General features: G+C 25.6%; 2 protein-coding genes across 5 annotated transcripts in view; one reads left to right on the top strand and one right to left on the bottom strand.

The window, feature by feature from the left end:
- Positions 1 to 3,047: 3,047 nt before the first annotated feature.
- Positions 3,048 to 8,610, bottom strand: LOC117168282 (probable malonyl-CoA-acyl carrier protein transacylase, mitochondrial). The gene is made up of 2 exons (XM_033353802.1): positions 7,709 to 8,610; positions 3,048 to 3,652 (listed from the first exon to the last, which is right to left on the bottom strand). The coding sequence occupies exons 1-2, from the start codon at positions 8,473 to 8,475 to the stop codon at positions 3,211 to 3,213; spliced, it is 1,209 nt and encodes a 402-aa protein (XP_033209693.1). The 5' UTR covers positions 8,476 to 8,610; the 3' UTR covers positions 3,048 to 3,210.
- Positions 8,611 to 10,122: 1,512 nt separating this feature from the next.
- LOC117168058 (serine protease HTRA2, mitochondrial) overlaps positions 10,123 to 14,556 on the top strand; it is a 5,567-nt gene continuing 1,133 nt past the window's right edge. The window contains exons 1-3 of one of the 4 annotated variants that reach the window (XM_033353411.1): positions 10,123 to 10,336; positions 10,435 to 10,440; positions 12,798 to 13,811. In XM_033353411.1, the coding sequence (XP_033209302.1) occupies positions 13,019 to 13,811 (793 nt within the window). In that variant the 5' untranslated portion in view covers positions 10,123 to 10,336; positions 10,435 to 10,440; positions 12,798 to 13,018. Of the gene's footprint in view, positions 10,337 to 10,421; positions 10,670 to 12,797; positions 13,812 to 14,556 lie in introns of those variants that run through there. The other 3 variants (XM_033353409.1, XM_033353410.1, XM_033353408.1) reach the window with 3 other exon arrangements.

Genomic DNA, 14,556 nt, shown 5'->3' on the forward strand with positions numbered 1-14,556 from the left:
ATTTTTCACGGCCAATGAAATTTAAAAAATCAAACTATATGCTAAATATTTTTCCATATAAATTAATAAACAACAAAGTAACCCATCTAGTCGCAAAACGAAAAAATTTCCCTCTTACGTGTGAGCTTGAATAATTTTATAAAAAAGGCAAAGAATTTATTGTAAAATAGTCTTTTCTACTATTTTCGGGTATGCTCTACACGATGCAATGGTTTAAAAAACGAAAAATATAGATTTTCAATTAATAATTAACAAATTAAAAACAAAAAATTGCTTTTTTTTAAGCAAATTTTTTTAAATCAAAAAATAGAGGGGAAGAAATTTTTTTACCGTCGCAAATGTGCACAAAAGTTCAAAAAAATGTCTGAACTTTTCAAATCCGTTGAATTTTTTTATATACGATTTTTTAAAACAAAATAGCCAATACAGTCAGTGAAATATCGAGGTGCTGGATGCTAAAGCGGACATAAATGAGAGTTATGCAGATATATAAACGCTTCAAATTCAGTGTTACACAGCAGAGTCAGGTAAATTTGTATATCAGTAAACATTAACTTTTAGTTTTATAGAAATAATATCAGTGAATCACTCAATCGTTGGAAAAATAGAAATAAAATGATTTCTTATAATCTTAATATCGTGATTTTACCCATTTAACACTAAATATTGTTATTTTGTTTAAAAATAAACTATTCAAATACGGTTTTACTGAAATAATTAAATATTTATATGATTTGAGCGAAAAAATCACCAAAATATCGATAAAACGAAATTTCAAATTTTTGGTTTTCGTTTTTTGGCCGCTATTTTGTTTAAAAAAATCGCATATAAAAAAACTCAACAGATTTGAAAAGTTCAGACATTTTGTACACTTTTGTGCACATTTGCGATGTTAAAAAAAATTCCTTCCCCCTCTATTTTTTAACGATGTTAAATGAAATGCAAATAAACTGAAAAATTTAGAACATTTATCAATTATAGAGTTCAAAGATTCAGATTAAGTTCTAAAAATATAAATTCACATTAACATTTTCAATGTTCTAAATTAAAGAATCAAGCAATGAACTTCAAAAATTAAAAAATAATTTTTTTAACTTAATAGTTCTTAAATTATTTTTATTCTAAATAATCTAGGCATCCTTTAAAAGCTTTAAAATGTTATTTTAAAATCTTGAGAAATTTAGAAGTGGTTATAAACTTTTCCAAATTCAAAATAATTTTTGAAGTTTTTTTCGGAACTTTTAAATATATTCCAAAATGAATTGAATTTTTTCTATAACTTTTAGAAAATCCTGCAAATTAATAAAAAAAATTTAATTTGAATTTATAAATAATAATAGAACACTTATTATTTGTAAAAATATTAGAGTAACTTTAAGAGATATTTAGAAGTTTTAAAAAGATTCGAATTAAATTTAGAACTTGAAATAATTTCAAATACTTACAGCTGAATTTAAAATAAAATGTAGATTTTTGCAAATTTTAAACAAAAAATTTAGAATTTTGTTATGAATTGTGAAAGACTTCAAAAGAATAAAAAATTTTCTTAAGATTCTTAGAAAAATTGAAAATGATTTTTCACTTTGAAAAATTACTGTAACAAAAAGTTTCAGAAGATTTTAAGAGATTTCAAAAATTATCAAAGAAGAACATGGAATATTTTATGCATTTTTTTTAATTTGCAGGATTTTCAAAAATTGTAGGAAAATTTCGATCAATTTTAAAATATATTTAGAAGTTCTGAAAAAAATGTTAAAACACTTCGTTTAAATTACTTGAAATAATTTCAAGTTTTTAATTAATTTTGAATCTTTTCAAAACTTACAAATATCTCTTGAAATTACTTAAGATTTTTCTACAAATAATAAGTGTTCAATTGTTATTTATGCGTCAAAATTGAACAATTTCACTTATAAATTAAACACTTTTTAAATAGAACAATTAAAATTGTAACGCTAAAAGTTTCAAAGTTCTTCGAAAATCTAAAGATTCGAAGCTTTCTATGTAAAAGAATTCAGTTTCAAACTGTTTTCTTTTAAATATTTGGTTTCAATTTACTCGTCTTAAATGAACAGTGTAATATTGCTAAATATCAAATACTTACTCTCTTTCTACATTAAGAAATTTCCAATTAAATGGGATAAAAATTAAATAATTTAGACTCACAATATTTTAAATCTAATAAAAACCTTTAATTATGACTATATTATTATGGATTTATTTTTAAGTTGAAAATAGTAAAACGCACGTTTACATTTTTTAATAGCTGAAAAAATTAATAGAAATAATATATTAATAAATTTATTTATTAAATTTAATATAAAAAATAATATAAAGAAATACCTGAAACTCAGAATTAAAAATATATTATTGGTAAATCATGAAAATTTGTATTTAAAAATAAAATTATCGGAATATATGATATTTGAATTTCAATTCTTATCAAGACTTTCGGATTGAAACAGTTACAATCTGGAAATTCTCATATTTTGAACGGATCTACAGTTGATAAAATTAAACGGTTTTTTATCAAAAATTTTCAACTTCTTAAAACTGCACTTCAATTATTTTAAAAACTGTTAAAATCAAACTTGGGCAGATTTTTCTTCTAAAAATTCGTAAAATTCCCGGTTTCCCGATCCGGCGGCCACCCTGTTTTTTATAAAAAAAACTCTTCGTTTTTAAAAACTTCTAATTTTTTAAACCTTTAAAACTGCATTTCAAAATCCTTTAAATTAAAATATATGTTTAAAAATTAGAAATCTAAAATGGAAAATTTTTAAAGTGCAAGATTTTAGAATTAAGCATTCTCAATTCAATGATATAATAATTTATGAAAATCACAATTTCACAAATTATTAAAAAAAAAAAAAAAAACGGTTGAAATTAAAGTTGGACAAAATTTTTATTTTAAAAATTTTGTAAAATTCCCGGTCAAAAACTAAAACTCACTGTCATTTCCCGGTTTTCTCGATCCAGCGGCCATCCTCTGGACCTAAAACACTGGCCTTCCGACTCAACTCATTCTCATTTCTAAATTGTAAATACTTTTCTACAAATATATTTCTCAATTTTACAAGGTATTCGAAGACTGTAATCAATATTTACAAAATTCTGCTGTGTCGTATTTTCATGACTAAAAACTATTACCTAATCTTTTCAAAGTTCTACACAAACTGAAAAGTTAAAAAAAAAGTTAACTCACTAGAATTAAATGGAGTAACACCAATCGTAGGCTTTACTGTTAACGTTCTTTAAAATAGTCCTTAATTGTCCACCTGATCCGAGATCAAATGTTCTTGGAAATGGAGTTCCAGCAGGTCTGGTGTATAACATTTGAAGAGTTTGTTCCCATTTGACTGAAGTCACTAATTGTTTTAGCAAGCCTTTCCTTATATCTTTTTGGTTGCGGTATCGTTTCACCGAATGATTTGAAAGTACACTTATTCTCGGTTCTTCGATCACTGTGCCGTTCAAAGCATTTTTGAAGGGTTCGACTGCTGGTTCCATCAGGCAAGTGTGAAATGCTCCTGAAACTGGAAGCCTCGTCACTTTTCGCAGACCTAGTTTCGAGCTGTTTTCCTCGACGTAACGCAGTGCTTCATCGTTTCCGGCTAATATTTTTGCCTGGGTGTACAAGTAAATCGCGATCCTAGACGAACAGAAAAATAATCGCGTTACATAACCGAAAGTTTGGCTTTATTTTCAATCAATATCTATTTTGAACATTTCCGAATTTATCAAATTGAAATTTTATTTATTAAAAATACAATAATCACATATTTTTATAAAAAACAATAAATTTTTCATGCTTAAAGTTTAAAGTTTTTGAAATTATTTTTTGAATTTAAAATAACTATCATTCCAAAAAATGTCATTCAGAAACATATTTTTTTAAATTGCATATTGTTATTTTATATTAAAAAAAATTTTTTTAACTTGAAACATTATGAAAAATTTCTTTGATAAAAATATTTGAGTATTTTATTTTTAATAAATAGATAATATTTAACATAGAACTATTTTTTAATTGTTTGAATTCGAGAATTTGCTGGTTCGGATATTTTATAATCAGGCAATCTTCTTTCGGGAATTTTCAAATTCAGTAATATTATAAACTGCCGGAAAGTTTATTTTTTGGGATTTTTCAGTCAAATGATTTAAACCCTTTGAAAAACTCGAAGAAAGGAATATTCCCAAATTCACATATATAATTAATATGACATTGAGTTTCAGTTGATAAAAATTTTAGAATGCTTATTATGTAAAATTTTATCATTATATTTTTAGTTAAAATAATTAATTTTGGACCAAGAAAACGAAAATTTCCAACAAAATAGTTACATTTTTAACCAACCTGATGAATTTTTGATAAACAAAATGAATTCTCAACAAAAAGTTTGATAGTTGCTATTTTCGCTAAAAAACATGTTAATTTTCAATAAAAAACCTGTTAAATTAAACCAAAAATACGAATTTTAACCAAGAGTTGAATTTTCAACAAAGAAAGATTGTTCAATCTATAAATAAAAAAATCTCATCCAAGACGTTGAGTTTTCAAAACATAAGACGAATTTTTGACAAACAAAGTTGAATTAACAATCCAAAAATAGGCATTTTCTAAAAAAAGAATTAAATTTTCGACAAAACAGAGACGACTTTTCAGAAATATAAGTAAATTTTTAACTGAGAAAGATAAATTTTGGTAGAAATAAGGGAAAAGCTAGAATCTTAGTGAAAAAAACTCATTTTCAACAATAAAAATAATTTTCAATAAAAACACCAATTTTCTACTCAAAAAGAATGATTTTCAAGAAAATGCATAAACTATTAACCAAATATTTCAATTTTTAATGCCATTTCAACTGAAGAATATAAATATTCAACTAAACAAAAGTCAACCAAAGAAATAAATTGTTAATCACAATCATCAATTTTCAATCAAAAATATGCATCTTTGACCAAACAGTGGATTTTCTAATTCAAAATATGAATTTTTTATAAAAAAAGGAATTTTCAACTAAATAAGTTTTTTTCGCACAACGAAAGAAATTAATTCTTAACAAAAAATAGAATAGTTAAATTTTCTATTAAACAGACGGATATTTAAAATTAAATTAAATTTTTAACAAAAACCGATACATTTTCAATTCAAAATATAATAGTTAAATTTGCAGTAAAAAAATTATTTTCAACAAAATTAAAATAATTTCGATAAAATTAAAATAATTTTTTAACGAAATAGTGTAATTTTCAACCAAAAAGATTAAATTTCTATAAAAAAACATTAATTTTCTACAAAAAATGGAACAGTTCCATTTCCAGTTAAAAAATAATTCTAAATAAGAAAAAATCAATTTCCAATCATCAATTCTCAACAAAATAATTCAATTTGAAACTAAAAACGATAAAAAATTTATTTTCGGATAAATGAAAGTAAATTTTGAATGTAATAGTATAATTTTCAACCAAGAAGATTAAATTTCTATCAAAAAACGTAACTTTTTGACAAAAAATGGAAAAGTTACATTTCCAGTTAAAAAAAATAATTCTAAACAAGAAAAAACTAATTTTAAACCAAAAAGATCAATTTTCAACCAATAAGATGAATTTTCTACCAAAATAGATAAAATTGTAACAAAGTACATGATTTTACTACCAAAGTAGATGAATTTAAAAAAAAATTTTCAACCAAAAAGATGAATTAGTCACCAAGAAGATTAAATATTCTTCCACTAAATTCTAATTTTCAATAAAATACAGGAATTTTAAACCAAATATCTGAATTTTCAACTTGAGAAGATAAATTCTAAACCAAAAAAAGTACGAGTTAGATTTGAAGTTAACAAAATTCTAGAAAACATCATTTTAAACAAAAAATTAAATTTTGAACAAAAGAAAGCTTTTTTTAATTACAATAATAAAGTTCAAAAATTCCGATTCAGTTCCAAAAGTATAAAACCACGTTATAATTTTAATGCTCTAAATTGAAGAATCAATCAATGAATTTAAAAATGTTCAAAACTATACTATTTTGAGCAATTTTAAATTCTAATTCCAGTTTAGAATTAGTGAAACATTGAAAATTTCCAATTTAAATACGAATTTTTCATTCTTTTCAAAAAATTCCCTGTTCAAATGCAAAACTTACATTCTTTTCGAAAATTCTCCATTTCAAATAATTGTAAGAATTAAAATTTGTTGTAAAATTTCCTGTTCCAATTCATTATTTAAATTTTGTTCGAAAATACCTCGTTTTAACTCTGAATTATAATTTTGTTTAAAAAATTCAATTTTCCATTTAAAATTATTATTCTTTTGGATAAATTCCAGCTCAAAATTGCTTCAAAATAGAACACTGTCAGTTGAAATCCTGAGTTTTAATTCTTTTCGAAAATTCTCCGCTTTAACTAAGAATTAGAATTTTTCTGTAAAATTTCCTGTTCAAATTCATAATTTTAATTTTTTCGAAAACATCCCGTTTTAACTTAGAATTAAAATTCATTCTTTTAAAAAATTCCGTGTTCCAGTTCGGAATTCATTTAACTTTTTTAATTTTCCCAGTTCAAGGAAAAATAATACTTTTGAATAAATACCAGATTCAATTCAGAACTGGTTGAAATTTGAAAATTCTCTGCTTCAACTTAGAATTAGAATTATTTGGAAAAAGTTCCTGTTCCAATTCAGAATTTTGTTCCTTTTCGAAAATTTCCAGGACCAGCTCGGAATTTATTAAAATTTGAAAATTCCCGGTTCCAAGTCAGAATTATTATTATTTTTTAAATTTATTATCTATTTTTTTTAATTCTGCTAAATTAAAGAAATTTTCCACATTTATTTTTTACAATTTTGTACACATTTTAAAATATTTCCTTAAAATTAGTTGATTAAAATAAAAAATGGTTCTCAATTTTCCTAGGAAATTTTTTTTATTCTTCTGCAGCCTGTCAAAATAATTCAAAATCATTTCAAAGTTTAAAGGGATTTTGAATTTTTTCAAATCTTCTAAATATCTCTTCCAACTTACTCAAAGTTTTGAATATTTAATTTATAATTACTGTTTTTAAACAAATAGTCAGATATTTAAAAATATTAACTATTCTTTTTCTTAATTGAAAAATTTCAAATTGTATCGTTTTAAAATGGAATATTTTGGACTGAAATGATATTTGAAATTTCGAAAAAGCCTTTAATTATAAATATATTATCTAAAAGTTATTTTAAAATAAAAAATAGTTTATAAAGTTTCAATAGGGCGTTGACATTTTTTTAACTAATAAGATTTTCCAATTGAAACAGTTTAATTTCTAACGCCAAAATCTGGACATTCTAAAACTGTGAACTGATACCGAATCGTCTTGTACAATAAATTCTTATTTACTTTTTAAAGCTTAAAGTACAATTCCATTTAAAAATCATTAGTTCACTTATATTCACACTTGATCATCTAAAAAAATTCTTTTATTAAAAATCTTCGATTTACAAAGCATCTAATTTTTTCTTGTTTAAGTATTTAAAACTGCCATTTGAAAAAACTTTAAATTACGTTAAAAAACTTAGAATTTAAAATAGAAATTTTTTTAATTGAAAGATTTACGAATTACGTATTCTAAACTAAATGATATCATACTTGTAAAAGATCAAAATCTAACTAATTATTTAAAAACTGGTTAAAATGAAAGTTGAAAGGATTTTTTTTCTGTCTCACCTACAAACTGGCTCCTCGACTCCTAAATCTCTCGCCCAGGCTTCGGCATCCTTGCAAACTTGATGAATTTTAGCATCTGGCCTCGTATAAACAAACAACATTCCTTGTTTCGATTTTTCAGAAGCTGCTTCCATAGCTTTCCCTCTAACGTTCACTAGCTTAATACCCGACTCGAAATCAATTGCTCCAGAGAAAATCAAGGCCGTCAATTCGCCAAGACTGTATCCTCCAGCGGCTCTACAAGTCTGCAAAACTCGGGGTCTTTCCTCAATTAATTTTTCCAAGGCAGCTAGAGAAGCAACAACAGTTGCCGGTTGATTAAATTCTGTTTTATCCAACTGCTTCTGAGGTCCATGCAAGCACAATTTCAACAGATCGTACTCAAGAATTTCACTCGCTATCGAGAATAATTCTTTCGCTCTTGGAAAACGCAAATAATCACGAACCATTCCGACTTTAAGAACTCCTTGTCCGGGGAATAAAAGGATTGAATTGTCAGACGGGAGAACCTTCTCTTTTTCCGGCTGTTTTTGCTGATTCACCGGTGCTGTCTCCGGATAAGGATTTGTTGCCCAATTGGTGTCTTTCGCTTCACTGAATGTGGCAGACTCTTCGAGGAGTTTTGACACTACTGTTTCCCTCGAATCTTCCGGAATTTTATCATTTTCTGTCGATTTTTCGGAAAAAGTGCGACTTAAACACGAGGGAGACCGGACGGCAAAAGTGAGGTTAGAAACAGTTTTACTCAAAAACTTTCGATGAAACATGACTGACGATCACAAATAACACATATAACACATCACTGATTATCAGGAGATTGCCTAGATTTAGGCAGGTGTGATTTCACTTTCTCAGGGTTGTTTTGGTCGAGATTTTAAAATTATACGTGCTTTTGTAAAGAGGTAAATTTGTAAACTGTTTATATTTTATAATTTGGATTCTTGGTATGTCGGTAAGGAAATTGGCGATATTACCAGCTGTTCAAGTTAAAGTTCCGCGAAAATTCAAATTCTATAAATAAACAATTCCTTTTTTTATACAAATTAATAATAAAAGTTTATAGTTTGAGCAGAGAAGTATTGTCTATATTGAAAGAATGTTTTAAAGTACGCGTCTTCATACATTTTTCTAATAAAGATCAATTTTGAACAAAAAATGTAATATAGTCAACAAAGATTTTTCAAAATAAAGTTCAATTTTCAACCAAAGAAAAAAAGAATTTTCCACTAGACATAAGACGAATCTTGAACTAAAAAGATGCATTTCCAAAAAAATGTAATTCACACATTTTGAGCTTAAAAATACATTTTCAACAAGAAAAGAAACAGACTTTTCAACAAAGTAGGATACTCTGAAACTATAAAAATGAATTTTCGACAAAAAAGAAATACTTTTTTAAAGAAAAAATGAAAAAGTTAAATTAACAGGAAAAAAATTGACTTTCAACCAAAAAATGAATATTCAATAATATAGATCGATTTTCCACTAAACAAATGCATTTTCTACTCAAAAATGTTGTTTTCAATAATAAATGATAGTTACATTTTGAACTTAAAGAAAATTAATTTCCGACCGAGAAAGAACGAATTTTTACCATAATAGTTCAATAAAAATATTTTAAGGATTCTTCTTTCGATCTCTCTAGAAGCTCAAGGGAAAAGTACCTGATTGGCAAAAGAAGTTCTGTGGCTCGATTCGTATAGGAGCGAAAGCAAAGATATTTTTCCAGAAAAAATTTAATTTAAATAAACTTTCCACCAAAAGGTGACGAATTTTATATTTTCAACCAAAAAGGAGAATTCTCAGTGAAAAAAGTTAAATTCAAGCAAAAAAAAAACAACCGAATTTTGAAGAAATTAGTTCAATTTTCAAATAAAGAGGAGGATGCGTTTTTAACCAAAAATAAAATAGTTCAATTTTGAGTTGAAACAAATTAATTTTCAAGGGAGAAGTAGGAATTTTTAAAGAATAGTTAAGTTGAATTTTTAAACAAAAAAATTTTAACTTTAAATAAAAAACACTGTAATTCAACAAAAAAGACGAATTTTCAACAAAATGGTCGAATTTTTCACCAAAATGATTTTTCAGTCACGAGACAAAAAAATTCATATTGAATTTCCAAGTCAAAAAACGATTTTTCAACAAAACAGTTTAATTTTTAACCGCAAAATATTTTAAAAACTGACCATTATATAAAATATTAAATTTTTGTATCAATCTAAATTACTCACACATTTACTTCATAAGAAAACAACTTTTTATTTATCCAATTTGAATTTTTGCGGAACTTTGACGAGTACAGTTAGCGCCACCTATTGACTACCGCGACAAAATTCAAATGAGTATTTTTTAAATTGGAAATTCCAATTTATATTTTAAAATTACCAAATTTAGTTATCTTATAATTGTAATCATACCTTTTCATATTAAATAAGTCACTAAATATAATCAAAATTAATTAATTCTCTTGAATCTTTTTGTCTTCAAATCAACTTTCAAAGAGACATATGAGATTCTGAGACGTATAAGGCGTATAGGCAAAGATAATATCTTTGGTATAGGGAGACCCGGAGACGTGGTAATGAAACATAACCTCAAAATCAGATTCGAAACATCGATCAAGAATTGGTAACAAATTTAATATCATTTTGAACAATTCAACTTATTTTTGTTATATTGTTAACTAGTTTTATCAGTTTGGTTTGGATTTATAAAATTTGTGACAGTTCCAGGTAAGAGGACTTCCAAAATTAATTTTCAGTGTTACGAAAGAAGCAGAAAAAAATCGTCATAATATTTTCAGACTATTTATTACAATTCTGGAAAACTTCAAGGATTTTTAAATCCTTTAAGAAATCTGAAAATGTTTGTAGATTTCAGCAAGGAATTGGAAAATCAGACTCGTCATTTTAATCGAGTAAATAATTCCCCGGTTTTCCCCGGTTCGTAAAAGTTGTCACGGTAATTGAAATTAGAAAATTTGAACTCTAAATCTTAAATTTTGTTCATTTCCAAAACTTTAAATTGAAGAATGAAGCAGGAAATATGCGTAAGTTATGCAACATTTTAAACGATTTTAAATCTGAAATTTTCAAAATTGAACGACTAAAATTTTGTTTAAACTGAATTTTTTAATTATAAGGTAAATTTTTGAAGTTGTTTCCAATTAATAATTATTCAATTCGTATAATTATATAAAAGAATTTAATTTTTAATTTTTTAAAACATTTTCTTAAAATTTACGTTTTTAAAATACATATTTTGTTGAGGATTTTTTCAATTTTGTTAAAATCATGACAAATTCAAAGAATGGCCTTATAATCTTACAAATCCTACTTTTTACGTTTTTAAATCTTTAAATAAGTGATTCAAAATTTCCTAGGAATCTACAGAACATTTTTTTATTATGTTGATCCCTTTCAAAATCCTTAAAAAGTCTAAAAAGTTTATTTCGAAATATTCAAAAAATTGCATTTGGTTTTCAATATTTTTAAATTTTAGAGTATTTTTGAAGTTTTTAAAAATTTTGAAATATCAAAAAATTGCCTGAAAATCTTCTAGATACATTTTTGGCAATTTTGAAAATTTTGGAAAATCTTTTGAAATATTTTTCAAAAATTAATATTTTAAAATAAAAATATAACCTTTTTCAAGAAATCTTCAGAAAATTTGTTTTGTTATTTTGAAACCTTTTAAAACCCTTATTAAAAAGCTTCAAAATCTTATTTCAAAATCTTTAAAAAATGTATATTGGGTTTTCAGTATTAAAATATTTTTAAATCCTGAACTTTTTTTTAAAATTGTCTTAAAATCTCACAGATTTTTATTTTTTCAAATTTATTTAAATATTCTTTCAAAATTTATTTTTCAAAACTTGGTATTAAATATCTTAAAATGTTTGAATTTTTCTTAAACGTGAAATATTTTTTTTTAATTGCATGAAAATCTTGTAGCTACTTTTTTGGAAATTTTGTAAAATATTTTAAAATATTCCTTCAAAATTAATTTATTACCATCTCAAATAACAAAAATTTCCAGGGAACATTCAGAAATTTTGTTTTGTTATCTTGGGAACTTTCTAAATTTTCCTAGGAATCGAAACTTTTTTTTTAGCATCTTAACACCTTTCGAAATCCTTAAAAACTTTCAAAATTGTATTTTGGTATCCTCAAAAATCATGAAATATTAAAAAAGTTGTCTCAAAATCTTACAGATTATTTTTGGAAAATTTGGAAAATCATGCGAAATGTTTGAAAATGTTTTGAAATATTCCTTGATAATTATGTAATTTAAAAAAAAACTCATAAAAAATTTCCTAGATATTTTAATAAATTGATTATTTAATTAGTAGTTAGTAATTATGATATTATTTAATTATATTTAATCAATTTATTTAATTATTTATTTGATTTAATCCACAAAAATTACGTTGAAATTTGTTGAAAATGTTCTTGTTTTAAATGATTTTTGAATCATTTGAAAAGTTCTAATTACCTCTTAAACTTATCGAGTTTTTCTACATTAATTAGTATTCAATTATTATTTATAAATCAAAATTCAACACTTTCAGTTATAAATTAAAAATATTAAAAATGGAACAATAAAAATGGTAATTATTTAATTATAATAATACATAATAATAAATAAGTTTTTATAATTGCATATTTTAAATGAGCTGTTACATATTTATGAATATTAAAAATGGTTCTTTTTCGTTAAATACAAAAATTTCAAAATTGATTAAAAATCAATGCTGAAATATTGATATAAGACCAGTAGATAAGAAATGGCTAACATTGAATATAATTAATTTTTATTTATAATTGTTCAAGTTCATTACAACTGTATTTACAAATTTTTTACATTGAAAATGTAAGCTGAAAAATCAGACCTAAAATTGAAAATTTTTAAATTCAAAGCATTGCATTGCAATTAAAAAAAAAGTTGAATTCGAAATTTTTTTTAATTGCACTATAAATGTGATATGAAACTTGTGAAATTTTTAATTATTGGATAGATTTCGCGGTTCCGGGTCTAGTGGCCACTCTACCATAGGGACATATTGGGAACAGTAAAATTTGTTTTTCAGAAAACGTCTTTTCGAGCAACGAAAACGGAAAGTAAAAGACGAAATTTATACGATGGTAGCAAAATGATCACTGAAAAATTAAAGGTTATAATAACAAGACATTATTTAATAAATGATAGAAAAATATAGAGATCCCGAATGAAGTGAAAAATCAAGAAGAAATATTAAATCTTCAGTAGTGAAAAAGATTAAAAAAGGCCTAAAATAGAAGCCAAGAAAAAATGTCTCTTTTGAAAACGACACAACTTATCTTTAAAAAAATAAGACCTTCCTGGTCTCGAATTCTAGTCCTGCCTTTGAAAGACCGAATTAGGGATTACTCCAGCAGAGGACGAGGGAAAACTTCCCCCAGATCTTCGGCCTTTTTAGCCTCTGCTCTCGGTTCTGGCTCGGCTATTGGCTACGCATTTTTAAAATGTCGGGAGAATTTTCCATCTCTCGAGGATGTCGTCAATTCCTTGATCCCGAGTGTCAGTGCAAGTACAATAAACCTTATGGACGTGAGTCAAAATCGTACAAAATATAACTTCATCGCCGATGTGGTCGAGATTTGTGCACCAGCTGTCGTTTATATAGAAATTAGAGATCCCAAGCGGGTGGATTTATTTACGGGGAAGCCGACGACCTACAACAACGGATCCGGATTCATAGTTCATGAGGATGGTTTAATTCTGACGAATGCTCACGTTGTGATGAAGAGACCTAACTCCACGGTGAGGGTCCGCCTCCTCGATGGAACGACCTACAACGGAGTTGTGGAGGATGTCGATCTTCAGGGTGACCTTGCAACTATCAGGATTGATAAGAAAAAGCTGCCGGTCATGAAATTGGGAAGTTCGGCCAATTTGAGACCTGGGGAATTTGTTGTTGCTATTGGGTCGCCTCTTTCTTTGAGCAACACGATCACGAGTGGAGTTGTGAGCAGTGCTAATAGACCTAGTGAGGAATTGGGGATCCATCATACCCAAATGGGTTATATTCAAACGGACGCTGCAATCACGTTTGGGAATTCAGGTTAGTGTTCTGAAGAGTTTAAGTGCTCGGAGATTTCCGTTTCGCAAACATATTTCACGGTCAATAAAATTAAATGATTCTAGAGCCTAATATTTGTCCATTTGAAGTTATAAAAAAGAGTGGAAATCTTGAATTTTAAACTTTTGATATTTTTAAGATATATTTTTGATATTTGAATGAAATGCAGAAAAACTTCAAAATTTAGAATTTTTAAATTTTATAAATTAATGAGTTCAAAGATTCAGACAAAAATGGTAAAAATTTAATCCACGTTATCATTTTCAATGCTCTAAATGAAAGAATCAGTGAATTTTTAATTGGTTAAAAATTGAATTTTTGAACAGAACGCTTCTTAAATTTTAAGTTAAATTATTTTAATTTTAAATAGTTTAAACATCCTTGGCAAGCTTCAAAATTTTATTTAAAAATCTTGAGAAATCTAGAAGTTGTTTTAAATTTATTTACATTAACAATTTTTTTAAATTCTAAATATCTTTTGAAACGAATCGAATTTTTCCTACAACTTTTAGAAAATCCTGCAAATTTAAAAAGATTTTTTAAAAATCTTCAAGGTTCTTTTTAACAAGTTTAGAAATGTTTTTAAATCTTTCTGAATATTCTCTTAAAATAATTTTCCAAAACTAAAAATTATTTTCAATTTTCCTAAGAATATTAAGAAAATGTTTTTATTCTTTTAAAACCCTTAAAAATTCTTTTAAAATTTCTATTTTTTTTAAATCTGCAA

Source organism: Belonocnema kinseyi, chromosome 2 (assembly GCF_010883055.1).
Source record: "Belonocnema kinseyi isolate 2016_QV_RU_SX_M_011 chromosome 2, B_treatae_v1, whole genome shotgun sequence".
NCBI lineage: Eukaryota > Metazoa > Arthropoda > Insecta > Hymenoptera > Cynipidae > Belonocnema > Belonocnema kinseyi.